Source organism: Trachypithecus francoisi, unplaced genomic scaffold, assembly GCF_009764315.1.
Source record: "Trachypithecus francoisi isolate TF-2019V2 unplaced genomic scaffold, Tfra_2.0 Lachesis_group12, whole genome shotgun sequence".
NCBI lineage: Eukaryota > Metazoa > Chordata > Mammalia > Primates > Cercopithecidae > Trachypithecus > Trachypithecus francoisi.
The window spans coordinates 7571598-7592989 of record NW_022681457.1 but is presented as its reverse complement, the minus strand read 5'-3'; the positions used below and the strand labels follow the sequence as shown (position 1 = coordinate 7592989).

Sequence of the window (21392 nt, the reverse complement as noted above, 5' to 3'; positions counted from 1 at the left end):
AGCATGCCCGGCTAATTTTTGTATTTTTAGTAGAGATGGGGTTTCACCATATTGGCCAGACTGGTCTTGAACTCCTAACCTTGTGGTCTGCCCATCTCAGCCTCCCAAAGTAAGGCAAAGTTTTTGAATTAACGCAATCCAACAAAGACAAAGAAAAAATAGGAAAATATGAACAAAGCCTTGAAGAAGTCTGAGATTATGTTAAACAATGAAACCTAAGAATAGTCGGCATTTCTGAGGAAGATGAGAAATCTAAAAGTTTAGAAAATATATTTAGGGTAATAATTAAGGAAAGCTTTCCCAGTCTTGCTAGAGACCTAGACATCCAAACATAAGAAGCTCAAAGAACACATGGGGAATTCATCCCAAAAAGATAATCACCTAGGCACACTGTCATCAGGTTATCGAAAATCAACAACATTCCCATTCTTTGTGCTCAGACTTCCATTTCAAAAATAAGACTACTGTTTTCCATCTTTGCTAAACAGGAACTATTGCTATTCAATTGAGGAGGTAATCACCCCTTCCCCTGCATGATTTCGACCATGTAATCAGTATCTAACAACAATTATTCTCTTCCCATAAAAATGTAATGCCTTTAATGGCATGCTCTATTTTATGGCTATTAGAGCACAGAAGCACTACATCCTTGTCAAGAAAAGGGTGGGCAGAAGGCAATAAGCCTGACTGCTTCAAGCAGTCATCATTTTATGTTATTCTCTACCCATGTCCATGCTGTCTAAATCAGACAATATTTAATATAAAAAGGCAGTGTTTATTCCAGGAAACTGAATAGAAATGATCTTCAGCTAATGAAATCAGCCCTGTCATCCTATTGATTCTTTCAATTGATTGTTTCCCAGAGACCACAGTGAAAGGCTTGTAGGAGGAGGCACATATCAAGATCTCAAATTTTGGGTTGAAAGTTATAAAGTAGCTTTGTGCCAAGACCAGCTCGGTGGTGGAGACCCTAACCCAGCGGTGCTAAAGGACTTAAAGACACTCACCCAGAAATATAGAGTGTGGAGTGGGAAATCAGGAGGCTGACAGCCTTCAGAGCAGAGAACCACGAACAAAGTTTTACCCACATATTTATTGATAGCAAGCCAGTGATAAGCATTGTTTCTATTGATTATAGATTACATAAAAGCATTCCTTATGGGAAACAAAGGGATGGGCTCTGGTTATTGCAGCAGGAACATGTCCTTAAGGCACAGATGGCACATGCTATTATTTGTGGTTCAGGGACACCTTAAGTGGTTTTCTGCCCTGGGTGGGCCAGATATTCTTTGCCCTCATTCTGGTAAACAAACAACCTTCAGTGTGGGCGTCATGACCATCAAGAACATATCACAGCACTACAGATTTTGTTTATGGCCAGTTTTGGAGCCTATTTCTGGCCAGACTTGGGGGCCTGTTCCCAACACTTATAGGAAAAAGAGGTTGTCATTGTGGGTTATTCATAAATGGAATGTCATATATATATATATATATATAATTGTATTTTTAGTAGAGACAGGGTTTCAACACGTTAGCGAGGATGGTCTTGATCTCCTGACCTCATCATCCACCCACCTTGGACTCCCAAAGTAATGGGAATACAGGCATAAGCCACTGTGCCTTGTCAGCTTCACTAAATTTTTAATGCTTCTCTCTGGTATGAATTCTCCAATGTTGTACTAGGATTCAATTTTTACTAAAGACCTTGCCACATTCATTACAACTGTATGTCTTCTCTCCAGTATGAATATTTCTATGTTGTGCAAGGTGTGAATTCTGACTGAAGACCTTGCTACATTCATTTGTAAAGCTTCTCTCCAGTATGAATTTTCCTATGTTGTGAAAGTTGTGAATTCTGACTGAAGACCTTGCCACATTCATTACAACTGTAAGGCTTCTCTCCAGTATGAATTTTCCTATGTCGTGAAAGGTGTGAATTCCTACTGAAGACCTTGCCACATTCATTACAACTGTAAGGCTTCTTTCCAGTATGAATATTCCTATGTTGTGTAAGGTGTGTACTCTGACTGAAGACCTTGCCACATTCGTTACATTTGTAAGGCTTCTCTCCAGTATGAATTTTCTTATGTCGTGCAAGGTGTGAACTCACACTGAAGACCTTGCCACATTCGTTACATTTGTAAGGCTTCTCTCCAGTATGAATTCTACAGTGATAGGTTAGGGAAGACTTGCGCCTGAAGATCTTGCCACAGTCTATACATTCATAAGGTTTCTCTTCAGTATGGATTAGAAGATGGGTAGTGAGGTCTGAACACCATCTAAATGCTTTGCCACATTCATTACATTTGTAAGACTTCTCCACAGTATGAATTTTCCTATGTCGTACAAGGCGCGAATTGCCAATAAAGACCTTGCCACATTCATTACATTTGTAAGGTTTCTCTCCAGTATGAACTTCCTGATGCCTTACAAGGAATGCAATTCGACGAAAGCCCTTGCCACATTCCTTACATTTGTATGGTCTCTCTCCAGTATGAATTGTCTGATGAATGGATAGGGAAGACTTGTGACTGAAGACCTTGCCACATTCCTTACAGTCATAAGGTTTCTCTCCAGTATGGATTACAAGAGGAGCAGTAAGACTGGAACACACATTAAATGCTCTGCCACATTCACAGCATTTGTAAGGCTTCTCTCCAGTATTAATTTTCCTATGTTGTGCAAGGTAGGCATGGTGACTAAAGACTTTGTCATATTCATTGTAAGGTTTCTCTCCAGTATGAATTTTCTGATGTTGTGCAAGGTTTGAATTGCTACTAAAGATCTCGCCACAGTCACTACGTTTGTAAGGTACATCTGCAATATGGATTACTTGATGGTTAATAAGGCTTGAAGACACTCTGAAGATTTTGCCATGCTCATTACATCCATAAGGTTTTCCCCTAATGTGTATTTTCTGTTCTTGTGGGAGTATTGTAGAAAAAACAAAATCATTTTCGTAGTTATTAAAAATATGGGTTTTGACATTGGAAAAACTTATTTGATCTGGTAAAACTGAAGAATTATCACTGATAGATTTTTCAACATGCTTACATCTATAAATATTCCTTACAGCTTGAAATTGCTGCCATTCAGCCAGATGTAACTGAAGAGTTAATCCATGTTGATTTTTAAGTGGCTTATTTCCTGCATTGCTTCCCAATTTATAATTCTTCTCTAGAAAAGCAAGAAAACATTAGAACTTAATCCCTGATTCTGGCATGTTTAAAGTCTGACAGAAAACAAGATTCTGCATCACTTGACTCAGACATTGAAAGTATCAGCATACTTTGCTTTTATTGAGATGGAGTCTCACACTGTCACCCAGGCCAAAGTGCAATGGTGTGATCTTAGCTCACTACAACCTCTGCCTCCTGGGTTTAAGCAGTTCTCTCTCCTGAGTAGCTGGGATAACAGGTGGCTGCCACCACACCTGACTAACTTTATGTATTTTTAGTAGAGACAGTGTTTCACTATGTTGGCCAGGCTGGTCTCAAACTACTGACCTCGTGATCCACCTGCCTCAGCCTCCCAAAGTGCTGGGATTGCAGGCATGAGCCACCGTGCCCGGCCAGTATCAGCATACTTTGTATAACATGTTGGTAATGCAGAAAACACAAGTGAGTGAGGTGATGTACTGGAGCATCTGGAATCTGCAGGAGTCAGGGGAACTATGGGAGAGCTTGAGAGAGATTATAAGGAGACAAATAAAAGAGGAACTAACAGCTTCTGTGAAAAAGCAGGGATAAGTCTCTTAAGGAAAATAAGATATTTAAGAGCAGCACTGTAGACATTTGTAATACTACTTTCACAAAGCCAGGAAAGATACATCCCAGAAAAGAATCGAGTGTTCCTATACCCTTACAAGAAGTAAGGTCTCCCACAGCACATTATAAAAAATAACTGAAAAAAGCGGTGGTTTTCCCAAACCTAAATGAAAAACTACTATAAAGGCCTATGAAAAGATGAGAAAATATGGCTAAAAGAATAACAAATAAATAGATAAATAAATAAAACTCCAGACACCAAAATAAAAGATAACAGAGACAGAAAACTAAATAAAATGAGGAAAATAATACGTGAAAAGAATGAGGATAACAAACGTGGGAGATCATTAAAAACAAGAGAACAGAAATTCTGGAGCTGAAATACAGAAACTGATGTAAAAATCCATTAAGGGGATTAACAACAGATAGCAAAAGGAATGGAAAACAATGAGTAAAGTGAAAGATAGGTTGTTCAAAAGGATCAGTTCCAAAGACCACAAAGAAAAAATGATGAAGAAAACCTTACAAACCCTAATACATTTTTGAGAGACTATCAGGTGGAACAATATACAAACTATTGGAGATTCATAAGAGGGCGACAAAGGATGAGAAGCCACAAGTGAAGAAATGTTAAAACATTACACATCTGAGGAAAGAGCCGAATATACAAATTCAAGAAGCTTGACCATTACTAAAATTAACCCAAAGACATTCACACAGGGACATAATATAAGGAAATTATCAAAAGTAAAAGAAAGACAAAGACAGTTTGATAGCATCAACAAAAGAGAGACTTGACATGTAATAGGAAATTGTATGTTTATGTGTATTTTTCCAGCAGGTATCTTCAGGCTAGAAGGCAGTGAAGTGATATATTGAAAGTGCTTAAAGAAAAATAAGGGCCGGGCGCGGTGACTCATGCCTGTAATCCCAGCACTTTGGGAGGCCGAGGTGGGCAGATCATGAGGTCAGGAGATGGAGACCATCCTGGCTAACACAGTGAAACCCCGTCTCTACTAAAAATACAAAAAAAATGTAGCTGGCCGTGGTGGCAGGAGCCTGTAGTCCCAGCTACTCGGGAGGCTGAGGCAGGAGAATGGCATGAACCCAGGAGGCAGACTTTGCAGTGAGCCGAGATGATGCCACCACACTCCAGTCTGGGTGACAGAGTGAGACTCTGTCTCAATAAAAAGAAAAAAGAAAATAAGAAAAACATCAATGAAGAATACTATATTTAGCAAAACTCACCTACAAAAATAATTTAGGCTTTCTTAGATAAAGAAGAACTGAGAAAGTTAGTTAGAACTCAAAAATCATTATGTGAGGCTGGGCACGGTGGCTCATGCCCGTAATCCCAGCAATTCGGGAGGCCGAGGTGGGTGGATCACTTGAGGCCAGGAGTTCAAGACCAGCCTGGGTAATATGGGAAAACTCCGCCTCTACTAAAAATACAAAAAACTAGCCAGGCATGGTGGTATACACACATAGTCCCAGCTATTCAGAAGGCTGAGGTGGGAGAATCACGTGAGGCCAGGAAGGTGAGGCTGCAGCCAGCCATAATCATGCTACTGCACTCCAGACTGGGTGACAGGAGAGAGACCCTATCTCAAAACAGAAAAAAGAAAATGAAAAATGTCTGTTCAGCCAAGAGCAGTGGCTCACGCCTGTAATCCCAGCACTTTGGGAGGCTGAGGAGGGCAGATCACATGGTCAGGAGATGAAGACCATCCTGGCTCACCGGGTGAAACCCCGTCTCTACTAAAAATACAAAAAAATTAGCCTGGCATGCTGGCGGGCACTTGTAGTCCCAGCTACTCGGGAGGCTGAGGCAGGAGAATGGTGTGAGTGAACCCGGAAGGCGGAGCTTGCAGTGATCTGAGATTGCACCACTGCACTCCAGTCTGGGCAACCGAGCAAGACTCCATCTCAAAAAAAAAAGTCTGTTCACAACTCAAAGGATTTCAACTTTGGTTTTCCCACAGAATTCTCCCACTTGCAGAGTTTCCCAAACACTATGTAATAGTGTGGCTTTGCAGAGTACAGTGGCTCAAGCCTGTAATCCCAACATTTTGGAAGACTGAGCCAGAGGGATCATCCCTAAGTCCATGAGTTTAAGGCTGCTGTGAGCTATGATTGCCACTGCACTCTAGCACAGATGACAAAGTGAGACCCTGTCTCAAAAAACAAAAATTATGGGGCCTCCACTCTGCCCACCCGAGCTCTTACCTGTTTTCACACCTTTGATGTACTCCCTGCCATTTGGATTGTTTGCTATTTTCACATCACTCTGCAGAGTCCAGGGATCTCTCTTTTGCTCCAACATGGATATAACACTCAGGTCAGGAAGACAGATTCCTATTTATAAAAAGAAAGAATAAATGTGTGCTGTGGCATCTCTGAAGTCCAAGTCCTATATTTAGGTAGGAGAGCATATTACAAATTAATCAAGAATATTTTGGCCGGGCGCTGTGGCTCAAGCCTGTAATCCCAGCACTTTGGGAGGCCGAGACGCAAGGCGGATCACAAGGTCAGGAGATCGAGACCATCCTGGCTAACCTGGTGAAACCCCGTCTCTACTAAAAAATACAAAAAACTAGCTGGGCGAGGTGGCAGGTGCCTGTAGTCCCAGCTACTCGGGAGGCTGAGGCAGGAGAATGGCGTAAACCCGGGAGGTGGAGCTTGCAGTGAGCTGAGATCCGGCCACTGCACTCCAGCCTGGGCAACAGAGCGAGACTCCGTCTCAAAAGAAAAAAAGAATATTTCACAAATTCATCCACTGATTGCCTCCTTCTGAATGCTGAGGAAACATTGTAACATGTAGACATTAAGCCCCCTTTCAAGAACTACTGAATCAAAAGCACAGGGGTATAAAACAGGGAACTGAATAATTATTAAGTCTGTCATAAGGTTTCATGCCTACTTCAGCAGTGGTGACACCAATGACTAATCATGAAGGAAGCAGAATATCTGAAGAAAGGGGACATTTCTTTTTTTTTGAGACAGAGTCTCACTCTATCGCCCAGGCTTGAGTGCAGTGGCATGATCTCGGCTCACTGCAGCCCCTGCCTCCCAGGTTCAAGCAATTCTTCTGCCTCAGTCTCCCAAGTAGCTGGGACTACAGGCACGTACCACCATGCCTAACTAATCTTTATATTTTTAGTAGGGATAGGGTTTCATCATGTTGGTCAGGCTGGTGTAAGGGGACATTTCAAGTCCAGAAAGCACAATGCTTTTCATTTCATAGTCGACAGGTTTCAATCTCAGTCAAGCAATGCAGGGGCTCCCAAGAGACACACAAGAGAAAATGCAAAAAGATATACCAGAGCAGATCCAGGCTTCTGGAGGAACATCATCCTCACCTAGGGAGACCAGGTTCCTGTAGTTCTCCAACATCACATCCCTATATAAAGCTTTCTGCCCAGGGTTCAGGCATTTCCACTCCTCCTGAGAGAATTCGATGGCCACATCCCTGAATAACAATTGTCCCTAAAAGGAAATGCACATTTCAAAAACAGGATATGGAGAGAGTACTTATGTTGAAAGAGAATGAGAAGACAGCGGGAAGGACTGACTGCACTGAGGTGAGCATTATAAAGTATTCTTGAGTGAGTTGTGTGTCTGTCACTGTGTTTCATCACACTTTTCCACAAGCAGTGGTGACATCCTTTAAATCAGAGCACATGTTTCATTCTGTGGATAATACAAGTAATACAAACAAAAAATTAAACCAGGGTTATCTCTATAGAAATGTTAGGTATTATTGCCGGGCACAGTGGCTCACGCCTGTAATCTCAGCACTTTGGGAGACAGAGGCGGGTGGATCATGAGGTCAGGAGATCGAGACCATCCTGGCCAACACGGTGAAACCCCGTCTCTACTAAAAATACAAAAAATTAGCCAGGCGTGGTGGTGGGCACCTATAGTCCCAGCTACTCGGGAGGCTGAGCAGGAGAATGGCGTGAACCCAGGAGGTGGAGCTTGCAGTGAACCAAGATTGCACCACTGTACTCCAGCTTCGGAGACAGAGCAAGACTCCATCTCAAAAAAAAAAAAAAAGAAAAAGAAAAAGAAATGTGAGATATTATTTTTGACACATCAAGTGACAGTTAGTATCTACCTGAGATACAAGTAGTGTCTTCAGGGATGACAATGTCTACAGTGCTTTCTTTCTTTTTTTGAGATAGGATCTTACTCTTTCCCAGACTGGAGTGCAGGGGTGTGATATTGACTCACTGAAGCCCCTGCCTCCCAGGCTCAAGCAATCCTCTAACCTCAGCCTCCCAAGTAGCTGGGACTACAGGCTCACACCACTATGCCCAGCTAATTTTTGTATGTTTTGTAGAGACAGATTCTCACCAGGTTGTCCAAGCTGGTCTCGAATCCCTAAGATCAAGCAATCCGCCCACCTCGGCCTACAAAAATGCTGGGATTACAGGCATGAGCTACCACATCCGACCTATAGTGGTTTTTAAAAATGGTCAAAATCTGGGCCAGGGGTGATGGCTCACGCCTGTAATCCCAGCACTTTGGGAGGCTGAGGCGGGTGGATCATGAGGTCAGGAGTTCAAGACCAGCCTGGTCAACATGGTGAAACCCCATCTCTACTAAAAATACAAAAAATTAGCTGGGTATGGAGGTGTGCACCTGTAATCCCAGCTACTCAGGAGGCTGAGGCAGGGGAATGGCTTGAACCCAGGAGGCAGAGGTTGCAGTGAGCTGAGATTGTGCCATTGCACTCCAGCCTGGGTGACAGGGTGAGACCCTGTCTCAAAAAAAATAAAATAAAATAAAATGTAAAAATGGCCAAAATCTGAAAACTGTGATGATAACAGTAGCAATGGCTGAATAGAACACTTCCCATGTGATAGGCACTATTCTAAATGATTTACATGAACTAACTGGTATAGCAACAAAAGCCAATGAAAGAATGATCTGTTCCTATCTTACTGAAGAGACAGCTCTTCCACATGCACGCTAGCTTGCCCCAGGTGTGAGGGCTGAAACTGCAGAGTAAGCACTAGATCCCAGGTCTCTGAGCATGAGAATCAAACCTAAAGAATCAAACAGTTAAGTAACAGATCAGCATCAAAAGTTAATTGACAATTACCTAATTCAGTAAATTCAAAACAACTTCAAGGATTAAAAACATGGAATTGCCTAAAAGTTCATCATATGTGCATGTATATAATAGATATCCCCATAATACATTACTATAAGATTCTTTTAGCCATTGCTTCATTAACATAATGTAGAAAAATTTGAATATCCTGATAGATATAATTTCAACTGATAAAAATATATATAAAATTATGACATGCTATTTATAAAACACTACAGGTTTGCTCATCTCTGCACTCATGCAAACATATCACATGTACACATTTATATATACTAACACTCATATACATTAGTACACATATACATTTATATGGCTGAGATCAAAAACCACACTCCAGCCTGGGCAACAGAGTGAGACTCTGTCTCAAAACAAACAAACAAAAAAGGAATTCCACATGCAGCTTCTCTAATCCTAGTCCACAGAACACTCTCAGTGCATCCAGATGTGGCCCCTGAACAATCCCTGCTGCCCAACAGTACTGACACCACAGGGCCCTCACCCCATCCCCTTCCATGTCTGGATGTGAGCCCCTTGCAGGTTCATGCCCAGTGGGACCTCTTCCCAAGTTCATGTCACTGGGTAATAGGGAACTGGAATCTTAAGTGGAAGTGAAAGGGACTGGAAGAAGCCATGGGTAAGTGCAATGAAATGAGTCAGGCAGGATCCTTCAGAGTCAGAGATTGGCAACTCCAATGCCTAGCATTTCAGGAAGAAACAGAGACAGAAGAATCCACTGAGAATATTACCTTATATGAGTGAGGGCCATTCCTGACTTCTTTTCTTTCCTCTTCTGAGTTGCTTCCTTGCATAATATGTCTCTTTGAAAGTGAATCCTAATATCAAAAATAATGCTGTTTAGGGCTTAGAATCAACACACCTACTTCCTGTGCCATAGCCTTACAAAAAGGGAAGACCTAACTGTCTGGATGGGGAGAGAGGATAAAGACAACTAAGATGGCCCATTTCCGGGTTCTTCATCACCAACTTACTGGTGCGCGGGAAAATGCAGCCGGCGCCCAGGAAAAATACAGACCAACTGCGCAGGCGCAACATGGCGTCCCATGAGGAAACCGAAATTTACCTGGCGACGCCTACGGAACACCCCCAACACGCCCGTGTCCCGCCTATTGCCCTCCCACTCCCAAGCCCTAGACAGAAAAGCCACTCCCGGCAGACGCGGGGCGCGAACTTCCTCGGCCCCTCCTCATATGCAGACATAGGAACCTCGCCCGAGAACGCCGGAGCCACTTCCTCGGCCTCCACCGCCGGAGACTGGTGAATCTCGCCCTTTCCTCCTTCACACTGGCTAGCTAATAAAGTTTCTTTTTTACCTTGCCTACTTGCCTCTTCTCTGGCGCCTGCACCGGTGGTCGAATAAAACAAAACACTGACCCTTGATGGTCCTCTGCTGCCCACTGTTGATCTCCTACAGGAAAATCAACAAGTGAGTTTTTGGCTCCCTTCCTCAAAACTCTTTCCTCTTGGTAAGCAACACACACGCTGCAGCAGTGTGGAGCTGGGCTGGACTGAGCTCCCCTTAAAAGCACAGACTTGGCCAGGCACCATGACTCACACCTGTAATCCTAGCACTTTGGGAGGCCGAGGCAGGCAGATCATGAGACCAGCCTGGCCAACATAGTGAAACCCCCATCTCTACTAAAGATACAAAAAATTAGCTGGGTGTGGTGGCACGGGCCTGTAATCCCAGCTACTCAGAAAGCTGAGGCAGGAGAATTCCTTGAACTTAGAAGACAGAGGTTGCAGTGAGCCGAGATCGCACCATTGTACTCCAGCCTGGGCGACAGGGTGAAACTCCGTCTTAAAAAAAGAAAAAGAGGCCGGGCGCGGTGGCTCAAGCCTGTAATCCCAGCACTTTGGAGGCCGAGACGGGCGGATCACGAGGTCAGGAGATCGGACCATCCTGGCTAACATGGTGAAACCCGTCTCTACTAAAATACAAAAAACTAGCCGGGCGAGGTGGCGGGCGCCTGTAGTCCCAGCTACTCGGGAGGCTGAGGCAGGAGAATGGCGGAAACCCAGGAGGCGGAGCTTGCAGTGAGCTGAGATCGGCCACTGCACTCCAGCCTGGCGACAGAGCGAGACTCCGTCTCAAAAAAAAAAAAAAAAAAAAAGAAAAAGAAAAAAAAAGGCCAGGTGCAGTGGCTCACACCTGTAATCCCAGCACTTTGGGAGGCCGAGGCGGGTGGATCACGAGGACAGGAGTTCAAGACCAGCCTGGCCAAGATGGTGAAACCCTGTCTCTCCTAAAAATACAAAAACTTAGCTGGGCATGGTGCCAGGCACCTGTAATCCCAGCTCCTCGGGAGGCTGAGGAAGGAGAATTGCTTGAATCCCGGCGGCAGTGGTTGTAGTGAGCCAAGATTGTGATTCTGCACTCCAGCCTAGGCGACAAAGTGCGACTCCATCTCAAAAAAAAAAAAAGCACTGACTTCATCATCCTGACCAAACCTCATGCAGAGCACAGGCCCCTCAGCCCTCTGTGGATCACAGTGCTCAATTCTAGATACAGAATATAGTAGAATCCTTTTATCAGTGTGCACTATGTTCCAAGAGCTCCGGTGGATGCCTGAAACCTCCATCAGTACTGAATCCTATTAATTCCACTTAAAGACTCCATGTTACAGCTTCTCACTGGCATATCCAAATTGTCAGCATCAATACTCATGTGCGTGGAGGGCATTGTTAAGCGGGGGGAAAAAAAGATTACATTAAAAAAAATTGAGATACTATAAAGGTGGATCTCATCAAAAAGAAGACTTTTGGCCAAGTGCGGTGGCTCATGTCTGTAATCCCAGCACTTCGGGAGGATGAGGCAGGCAGATCACCTGAGGTCGGGAGTTGGAGACCAGTCTGGCCAGCATGGTGAAACCTCACCTCTACTAAAAATTCAAAATTAGAGAGGCATGTTGGCGCATGCCAGTAATCCCAGCTACTCGGGAGGCCGAGGCGGGAGAATCCCTTGACTTAGGGAGGCGCAGGTTGCAGTGAGCCGAGATCACGCCATTGCACTCCAGCCTGGGCAACAAGAGCAAAACTCAGTCTCAAAAAAAAAAAAGACTATTAAGTGAATAACGAGCAGATAGAGTCTAACGTCAGCTCTTGGTATCTCTGGGGTCCACATCAATGGAATCAACCAACTACAGACTGAAATAATTACCAAAAAAATGAAAAAAAAAAATAGCAAAGTGCTGGGATTACAGGCGTGAGCCACCGCGCCCGCCCCCGAAGCCTCCAATCGGTTTTAAGACGCAGGGAAGCGACCTCCAGACCCTCCAGAGGACGTCTGAATTTACTCGGAATGAATGGAGCTGTGCCGGGACTTCAAGGTCTGCATGAACCCTCAGATCGCGGGTGTAGAAGCACAGAGGAACTGGGCAGCCTAAACTTAATCTAGACAAAGACAAACTCACGCGCGGAGGCTAGACGGTCTTTCCACGCAATCGGCTGCCGGGTCTACTGGAAAAAGCGCGCGAAACGTCCACTCTACGATCTCGACTTCCGGGTCTGCAGGCAATTGCGCGCGCATCGTACAGGCGGGGCCGGGAGCCGGGGGCGGGGCAGGGACAGGGCGGGGCAGGGACAGGGCGGGGCAGGGACAGGGCGGGGCAGGGCGGGCCCAGGACGGGGCCTGTGCTTCTGTCAGCCTGACTCTGCGGTCCTGTCTTAGGGTTTTGGAAGCGAGATCTGCTCAGCAATCTGGAAACTGATATTGCTGGGGCAGAGCAAAATCGGTTGGTGATTAGATCCAGGATAATTCCTGCTATTAAAATAAAGTTTAAGTCACAGGTACTCTGGAAGCAGAGAGAGAAGAGAGAGTGAAAAGAAAGCGAAAAGAACGACAAGGTCAGGCGCGGTGGCTCACAGAATATAAATACTTTTCATTGGCCGGGCGCGGTGGCTCAAGCCTGTAATCCCAGCACTTTGGGAGGCCGAGACGGGCGGATCACGAGGTCAGGAGATCGAGACCATCCTGGCTAACACAGTGAAACCCCGTCTCTACTAAAAAAAATACAAAAAACTAGCCGGGCGAGGTGGCAGGCGCCTGTAGTCCCAGCCACTCGGGAGGCTGAGGCAGGAGAATGGTGTAAACCCAGGAGGCGGAGCTTGCAGTGAGCTGAGGTCCGGCCACTGCACTCCGGCCTGGGCGACAGAGCGAGACTCCGTCTCAAAAAAAAAAAAAAAAAAAAAAAAAGAAATACTTTTCATTTACATTCCCCATTCACTCCAGAGGGTGAGGTCAACCCTGTGCTCAATTCCAGAAACTTTCCTAGGGACATTGCCTTGGGCATAGAGGACTAAGGCCAGTGTGAAGTTAGGTCACCAACTCTTTCTTTTTAAAAAAGCCAATAACTTTTAAAAATAGGTATAAATTATTTAGTTTAAGACTTTTTTTTTTTTTTATTAAAGACAGGGTCTCACTCTGACACCCAGGCTGGAGTGCAGTGGCACAATCATAGCTCACTACAACCTTGACTTCCTGGGGTCATGGTCGCCTCCTACCTTAGCCTCCCAAGTAGCTGGAAGTACAGGCCTGTGACATTGGACTGTGCTAATTTTTTAGTTTTATATTATCATTACTTTGTAGAGATGGAGTCTCACTTTGTTGCCCAGCCAGGTGTCCAAGTTCTGGCCTCAAGTGATACTTCTGTCTACACTCCCAAAGTACTCAAATTATAGGCATGAGTCACTGTGCACGGGAGGTAAGAATCCCACATCAGGACCTCAAGTATTTTTGAAACACAAATACATAAGACCCACAAGCAGTACTACTGGCTGGAGACAGTGGGGTCACCTGAAGAAAATGTATTTGACCTGAATAGCAACTCCTCACCTAGGTCACTGGGATCCCGGACTATGGCACTGCTCCAGGCAGGCCTGGTTATCCTGCTTGAGGCAGCTATACTCTTGAGCCTAGTGAAATGCAATTGGCTGTACCTCAATGATGTTGCACTGAGATTCTGCCAGTCAAGGTATTACTTCAGTCTCCTGAGACCAGCCTCTTCTTCCAGATCCAGGAAGGTCAGTGCAGATGTGAATGGACTAGCTTCATTAAAGGGGATACTGAGTTGGTGGGGAGACTGCAAGACAGCACTCAAGTGGGGTTGAACTGGCCCAGTTGCGTCTGACTTCTCACTTGTAGTTCACAAGAATGAATATAGAATGTTCTAGAAAAGCAACATCCTGAGAGGAAGGACAGGATCCTGTCCACCCTGACCAGAGAAGGGCAGGATCTGTTCCAGTCCCCCCAGAACAGGATGCCCTTCATTGTTTTAGGCAAACGCACCATACATCCCTGGAGCATGAAACTTGGGCTGGGCTGCCTTCCAGCCTCCCTCAGCTGTGATGCAAGTGGAGCACACACAGAGACTGAATCTGCACTGGGTGGCTTTCCTGAACCTTCGGGAGCAGCATGCACGAACCCCAGGCATCTGTTGTCCCTTGCTGCCAATCTGTAAGTAAGAAATTCACTTCCTATAACTTACTGTGTGTGCACGGGAAGATCTCTCACTCAACTCAGACACATTGGTAACCAGTGTGCAGTGAACCTGCTTCACAAGCAAGGTTGTGGAGAAATTGTAATCTTTATACATTTGGTGGGAATCGAAAATTCTGATGAACGCTTAGGCCCGGCTCGCGCAGGAGCATAGTTTTTGTTGTGAGGGTTACAAGGTGGGAACAATCCCAGACGTAGAAATACCCTGCCATGGGTGAAACTTCCTGAGGATTTGAAAGATCCAGAGGTGCTCCTGGTCCAGATGCGGGTGCTGGAAGCCATGTTCGGCCTGGACAGATCTCAAATCTCTTACATCAAGCAGGTGAGCAAGATCATGCTCATGCTGAAGGCTCAGGAGTCTTCAGACCTCACCGAGGTTGTCGTTTACGGCTTCTATTTGTGCAAGTGCCGGACCAAGTGGATGCTCCAGTCCATGACTGAGTGGCATTGCCAGCACCAGGAGCGAGGGATGCTCAAACTTGCAGAAAGCATGACTGTGGTTGAACTAGGTAGGCCCTTGGGTGAAGTGAGCCAGCTTCCAGCCAATGCAAAGAAGGCCAAGCTGTAGAGATCAGGTTGTGGCCAGAGCTGGAATGGTAACTCCAGCTTGGTTTAAACTCTGCTCCAGCCTGATGAATTTTTTTTTTTTTTTTTTTTTTTTTTGAGGCGGAGTCTCGCTCTGCCGCCCAGGCTGGAGTGCAGTGGCGGATCTCAGCTCACTGCAAGCTCCGCCTCCCGGTTCACGCCATTCTCCTGCCTCAGCCTCCCAAGTAGCTGGACTACAGGCGCCGCCATCTCGCCCGGCTAGTTTTTTTTTTTTGTATTTTTTAGTAGAGACGGGGTTTCACCATGTTAGCCAGGATGGTCTCGATCTGCTGACCTCGTGATCCACCCGTCTCGGCTCCCAAAGTGCTGGGATTACAGGCTTGAGCCACCGCGCCGGCCCAGCCTGATGAATTTAAAAACAAAAACAAAAAACACTGGATGCCATGGCTCATGCCTGTAATCCAGCACTTTGGGAGGCTGAGGCAGGTGGATCACCTGAGGTTGGGAGTTTGGGAGCAGCCTAAACAACATGGAGAAACCCCATCTACTAAAAATAAAAAAATTAGCTGGGTGTGGTGGTGCATGCCTGTAATCCCAGCTACTTGGGAGGCTGAGGTAGGAAAATCACTAGAACCCAGGAGGCAGAGGTGAGCCAAGATGTGCCATTGCACTCCAGCCTGAGCAACAAGAGCGAAACTCTCTCTCAGAAAGAGAGAGAGAGAGAAAGAAAAAGAAAGAAAGAAAGAAAGAAAGAAAGAAAGAGGCCGGGCGTGGTGGCTCAAGCCTGTAATCCCAGCACTTTGGGAGGCCGAGACGGGCGGATCACGAGGTCAGGAGTTCAAGACCATCCTGGCTAACACGGTGAAACCCCGTCTCTACTAAAAAAATACAAAAAAAAATTAGCCGGGCGAGATGGCGGGCGCCTGTAGTCCCAGCTACTCGGGAGGCTGAGGCGAGAGAATGGCGTAAACCCGGGAGGCGGAGCTTGCAGTGAGCTGAGATCCGGCCACTGCACTCCAGCCTGGGCGACAGAGCGAGACTCCGTCTCAAAAAAAAAAAAAAAAAAGAAAGAAAGAAAGGAAAAGAAAAGAAAAGAAAAGACCATCTGTCTGGGGGTTTCTGCCCTTGTTCTAAGTCTTGTGAATATCACTTTTGAAGGTTGCCAATAAAAAAAGTTATTTTTCAGAAAAACAAGACTGCAGTCGGTATGGAAAACAGTATCATGGGACATTTCCTCAACTCAAGATCACCCACCAATTCATAAAGGATCATCATACATTCTGGTGAAAGACATAAAGATTCCCCCAGGGGTAAAGGATGAGGCAAGGAAGTCCATTCTTATCACTACTGTTCTACACAGTATGAAAAGTTCCAGCCAGTGAAATAAAGGAAGAAAAGGAAATAAAAGTGACAGGCTGATGTGGTATCTGAGACCTGTAATCGCAGCACCTCGGGAGATTCATGAAGAATCACAGAACTGTGGACCCATATTAGATATGTTACCTACAGAACTGTAGAAGAATACATTTTTCTTCTTTTAAGCCAATCACTGTGTGGTAGCAATGAGGAAGGAGGGTGGCTTGAGGACAGGAGAAAAAAAATAGTGTACTCTCAGAAAATATGATGGTTGCACAGGTCATCCCTGTAACCTGTTACTGGATATGTTTTCATATCCTCATCCTTGTAACATGTGTTACTGGATATGTCAAAAGGGAGTTTGCAAATGTGGTCTAGTTAAGGATCTTTAGATAGACATTATCCTCGATTATATGGTCAAAGTGATAGAACCACAAGGTTCAATATCAGAAGGATGCAGGTAGACCCTGAGGGACAGTGGTGATCTGTTGCAAATAGAAGGATAAAGCCAATTTTATCTCGCCTTTAAAGATAGAGGAAGCAGGCCAGGCACGGTGGCTCACGCCTGTAATCCAGCACTTTGGGAGGCTGAGGCGGGCGGATCGCAAGGTCAAGAGATTGAGACCATCCTGGTTAATGTGGGGAAAAGAAAGAGATCAGCCTGTTACTGTGTCTATATAGAAAGAAGTAGACATAAGAGACTCCATTTGGTTCTGTATTTGAGATGCTGTTAATCTGTGACCCTACCCCCAACCTTGTCCTTGCAAGAGACATGTGCTGTGGTGACTCAAGGTTTAATGGATTTTGGGCTGTGCAGGATGTGTCTTTGTTAAACAAGTGCCTGAAGGCAGCTTGCTGGTTAAAAGTCATCACCATTCTCTTAATTTCAACTACCCAGGGACATGTACAGGGCCAAAGGTCGCAGGGACCTCTGCCTAGGAAAGCTAGGTATTGTCCAAGGTTTCTCCCCATGTGATAGGCTGAAACAATGCTGCTAAAAGGCTTATGGAGATGTTTGCATATGCATCTCAAGGCACAGCATTTTCCTTTAAACTTATTCATGTCACAGAGATTTTTGTTCATATGTCTTACTGCTGATTTCCTCCCTACAATGATCCTATTGTCCAGCCACTCCCTTATCTTTAAGACAGTAAAGATAATTATCAGTAAATACTAAGGGAACTCAGAGACCGGTGCCGGCGTGGGTCCTCTAAGCTAAGCGCCGGTCCCCTGGGCCCACTTTTTCTTTCTCTATACTTTGTCTCCGTGTCTCATTTCTTTTCTCAAGTCTCTCGTTCCACCTAACGAGAAACGCCCACAGGTGTGGAGGGGAAGGCTACCCCTTCAGGTTAACATGATGAAACCCTGTCTCTACTAAAAATACAAAACATTATCTGGGTGTGCCTGTAGTCCCAGCTACTCGGGAGGCTGAGGAAGAGAATCGCTTGAATCGGGGAGGTGGAAGTTGCAGTAAGCCAAGATCACGCCACTGCACTTCATCCAGGGACACAAGAGTGAAACTCCATCTCAGAAAAAAAACATGGAGGAAGTGGACTCTCAGTCAGAGGATGTAAGTGGCCTCTGGAACCTATAAAGGGTAAGGAAGGGCCGGACGCAGTGGCTCAAGCCTGTAATCCCAGTACTTTGGGAGGCCGAGACGGGTGGATCACGAGGTCAGGAGATCGAGACCATCCTGGTGAACACGGTGAAACCTCGTCTCTACTAAAAAATACAAAAAACTAGCCGGGCGAGGTGGCGGGCGCCTGTAGTCCCAGCTACTCGGGAGGCTGAGGCAGGAGAATGGCGTGAACCCGGGAGGCGGAGCTTGCAGTGAGCTGAGATCCGGCCACTACACTCCAGCCTGGGCGACAGAGCCAGACTCCATCTCAAAAAATAAAAAATTAAAAAAAAAAAGGGTAAGGAAATAAATTTCCCCCCGGAGATTCATGAAGAATCACAGAACTGTGGACCCATATTAGATATGGGACCTAGAGAATTGTGAAAGAATAAATCTTTGTTTTAAGCCAATCACTGTGTGGTACCAGTAAGAATCTGATGAAATAATTTTATGTAGAAAATTCCAAAAAATCTACAAAAATCTCTAAACAAGAAAAATGTAAAGGTGGCAAGGTATAAGATCAACATACAGCAATCTTGTTTATTTCATCAGCCAGGCATGGCAGCTCACGCCTGTAATCCCAGCACTTTGAAAGGCCAAGGCAGGTGGATCGCTTGAGCGCAAGAGTTTGAGACCAGCCTGGGTAACATGGCAAAACCCTGTCTCTACAAAACACGAAAATTAGCAGGCCATGGTGGCACGGACCTGCAGTCTCAGCTACTCAGGCAGCAGGGGTGGAAGGATCACTTAAGGCTGCAGGACACAGGTTCCACTTAGCTGACATCATTCCACTGCACTACACTCTGGTGACAGAGTAAGACCTTGTCTCAAAAAAATAATAATCTTGCATATTTCTGTACATTAGCAATTTACGCATGAAAGCTGATATTAAAAATAAAATACCATGTATGATTGTTCCATTAAAAATATAGGTCAGCCGGGCATGGAGGCTCATGACTGTAATCCCAGCACTTTGGGAGGCCAAGACAGGCAGATCACCTGAGGTCAGGAGTTTGAGACCAGCCTGGCCAACATGGTGAAACCCCATCTCTACTAAAAATACAAAGATTAGCCGCAGTGATGGTATGTGCCCGTAATCCCAGCTAACTGGGAGGCTGAGGGAAGAGAATTGGTTGAACTCGGGAGACAGATGTTGCAGTGAGCCAAGATCACACCAATGTACCCCAGCCAGGGCAAAAGTGAGATTGTGTCTCAAAAAAAAAAAAAAAAAGTCAAAGAAATACGTGTCAGAATATTCACAGAACTGTTATGTTAAAACTAAGAAATGCTGATGAAAGAAACCAAAGACACCAAATACAGACACATATACAATGTACATTTATTGGAAGATTCTACTGAAAGCAATATGAAATTATACCAAATTGACACATACGGTTAACACATTTCCTAATCAAGGCATTCTGCAGATACTAACAAAGTTATCCAATTATGTAGAAAGGCAATGAAACAAACAAACAAAAAACCCCAAACCGCGAAATCTAAAATAGCTACAACATCTGAATCACAACAGAAAGACTGAAATCACTTCATGTGATTTTAAGTCTTCTAACATAGTAAAAGCACTTTTTTCCTTTTTCATATTTACAGGAAACCTAGTTTGTACTTCCCATTGTCTCGTGTTGCATACTAATGTCACAACATTTTCTTTCCAAACAACAGCCACATTTATGTGGCCTGTAAATTTTCACTCAAGTAACACACTGAAGAAATGTATTAAACAACGAATCTGGGCTGCAATTTATAAAAAAGATTTTTAGTGACTGGGCACGGTGGCTCAAGCCTGTAATCCCAGCACTTTGGGAGGCCGAGACGGGCGGATCACGAGGTCAGGAGATCGAGACCATCCTGGCGAACACGGTGAAACCCCGTCTCTACTAAAAAATACAAAAAACTAGCCGGGCGAGGTGGTGGACGCCTGTAGTCCCAGCTACTCAGGAGGCTGAGGCAGGAGAATGGCAAAAACCTGGGAGGCAGAGCTTGCAGTGAGCTGAGATCCGGCCACTGCACTCCAGCCTGGGCAACAGAGCAAGACTCTGTCTCAAAAAATAAATAAATAAATAAAATACAAAACAACAACAACAACAAAAAAAAAACTAGCCGGGCGAGGTGGCGGGCGCCTGTAGTCCCAGCTACTTGGGAGGCTGAGGCAGGAGAATGGTGTGAACACGCCAGGCGGAGCTTGCAATGAGCCGAGATCGTGCCACTGCACTCCAGCCTGGGCGACAGAGCGAGACTCCCTCTCAAAAAAAAAAAAAAAAAAAAAAAGATTTTAGTGTAACTCATATAAAGAAGCACAAATAAATTTTTTGAGACAGTGTCTCCTTCTGTCATCCAGGCTGGAGTACAGTCGTACAATCAAGGAAGACTGCAGCCTCAACCTTCTGGGATCAAGCGATCCTCCTACTGCAGCACCCCTAAAAAGTTGGGACCACAAGTGTGCGTGACTCCACCCAGCTATTTAAAAAATTTTTTTGTAGACATGAGCTTTTGCTCTGTTGCCCAGGCTGGTCTTCAACTTCTGGGCTCAAGTGATTTTTCCCACCTTGGCCTCTCGAAGTGCTGAGATTACAGGTGTGAGCCACCCCACTCAGCCCAAAAAAAATTGCTTCATACCATAATCTGACAACGACATTTCCACAACTTTTGGCAAAATGCTCTTCTAGTAAAATCTTATCTATTGTATAATAAATATATATCAATAAATATTTGAACAAATACTGATTTTATAATAAACACTTTTGTACAATAATTTTCATGGAACTAGGGTAAAATATATCTCAGGCAACTTCATTAGACACTTTACTAAACAGCAATTCACAAGCATTTTCAACAATCACAGGTGCAGTGAAACCTACATGTCCAGCCAAGAGGAATGTAATCAGCTATCACCACCAAGAAAACTGGGGTCTTTCCCAACCAAGAAGTGCTCCCTCATTGGGCACCAGGTGGAAGTTCAAACCACAAGTATGTACCCAAACCCCAGCCTTACCCTTCAACAATCCTAACACCCGAAGTAGTCACCTATCCCAGTTCTTTCATGACATTTTTGGACCAACTGGGGAAGTCTAACCTGCTTTCCTCATAAAGCCTTATTATGTAATAAACATTCTCAGACCACTTCAGTATATAGCATCATCATTCCCAATATCCAAGTCAAACCTTAGGTGGACGTCAAACAAGTTCTAGTGGAGGCCAAGTGCATGGCTCACGCCTGTAATCCTAACACTTTGGGAAGCTGAGGTGATTTGAGCCCAAGAGTTGCAGTCCAGCTAGGAAACATTGTGAAACATCTTTAACGAAAAACAACCCAAAATTAGCTGGGTGTGCTGGTGTGCACCTGCAGTCACAGCTATTCATGAGGCTAAGGTAGGAGGATCACTTGAGCCGGGGAGGTTGAGGCTGCAGTGAACCCTAATTGCGCCACTGCACTCCAGCCTGTCCAAGAGACCT

At 45.0% G+C, this 21392-nt stretch overlaps 3 protein-coding genes across 5 annotated transcripts in view; 1 reads left to right on the top strand and 2 right to left on the bottom strand.

The window, feature by feature from the left end:
• Positions 1 to 21392, bottom strand: part of LOC117093599 (zinc finger protein 610) — a 183231-nt gene that overhangs the window by 68150 nt on the left and 93689 nt on the right. The gene's annotated exons all lie outside the window — the stretch shown is intronic.
• LOC117093624 (zinc finger protein 534-like) lies at positions 1520 to 7271 on the bottom strand. Its single transcript, XM_033229001.1, is given in 4 exon segments — positions 1520 to 1804; positions 1806 to 3177; positions 5994 to 6122; positions 7127 to 7271. Coding segments are annotated over 4 exon segments (1809 nt in total). The 3' UTR covers positions 1520 to 1641.
• LOC117091316 (developmental pluripotency-associated 5 protein-like) lies at positions 10284 to 14969 on the top strand. The gene is made up of 2 exons (XM_033223578.1): positions 10284 to 10330; positions 14594 to 14969. The coding sequence occupies exons 1-2, from the start codon at positions 10284 to 10286 to the stop codon at positions 14967 to 14969; spliced, it is 423 nt and encodes a 140-aa protein (XP_033079469.1).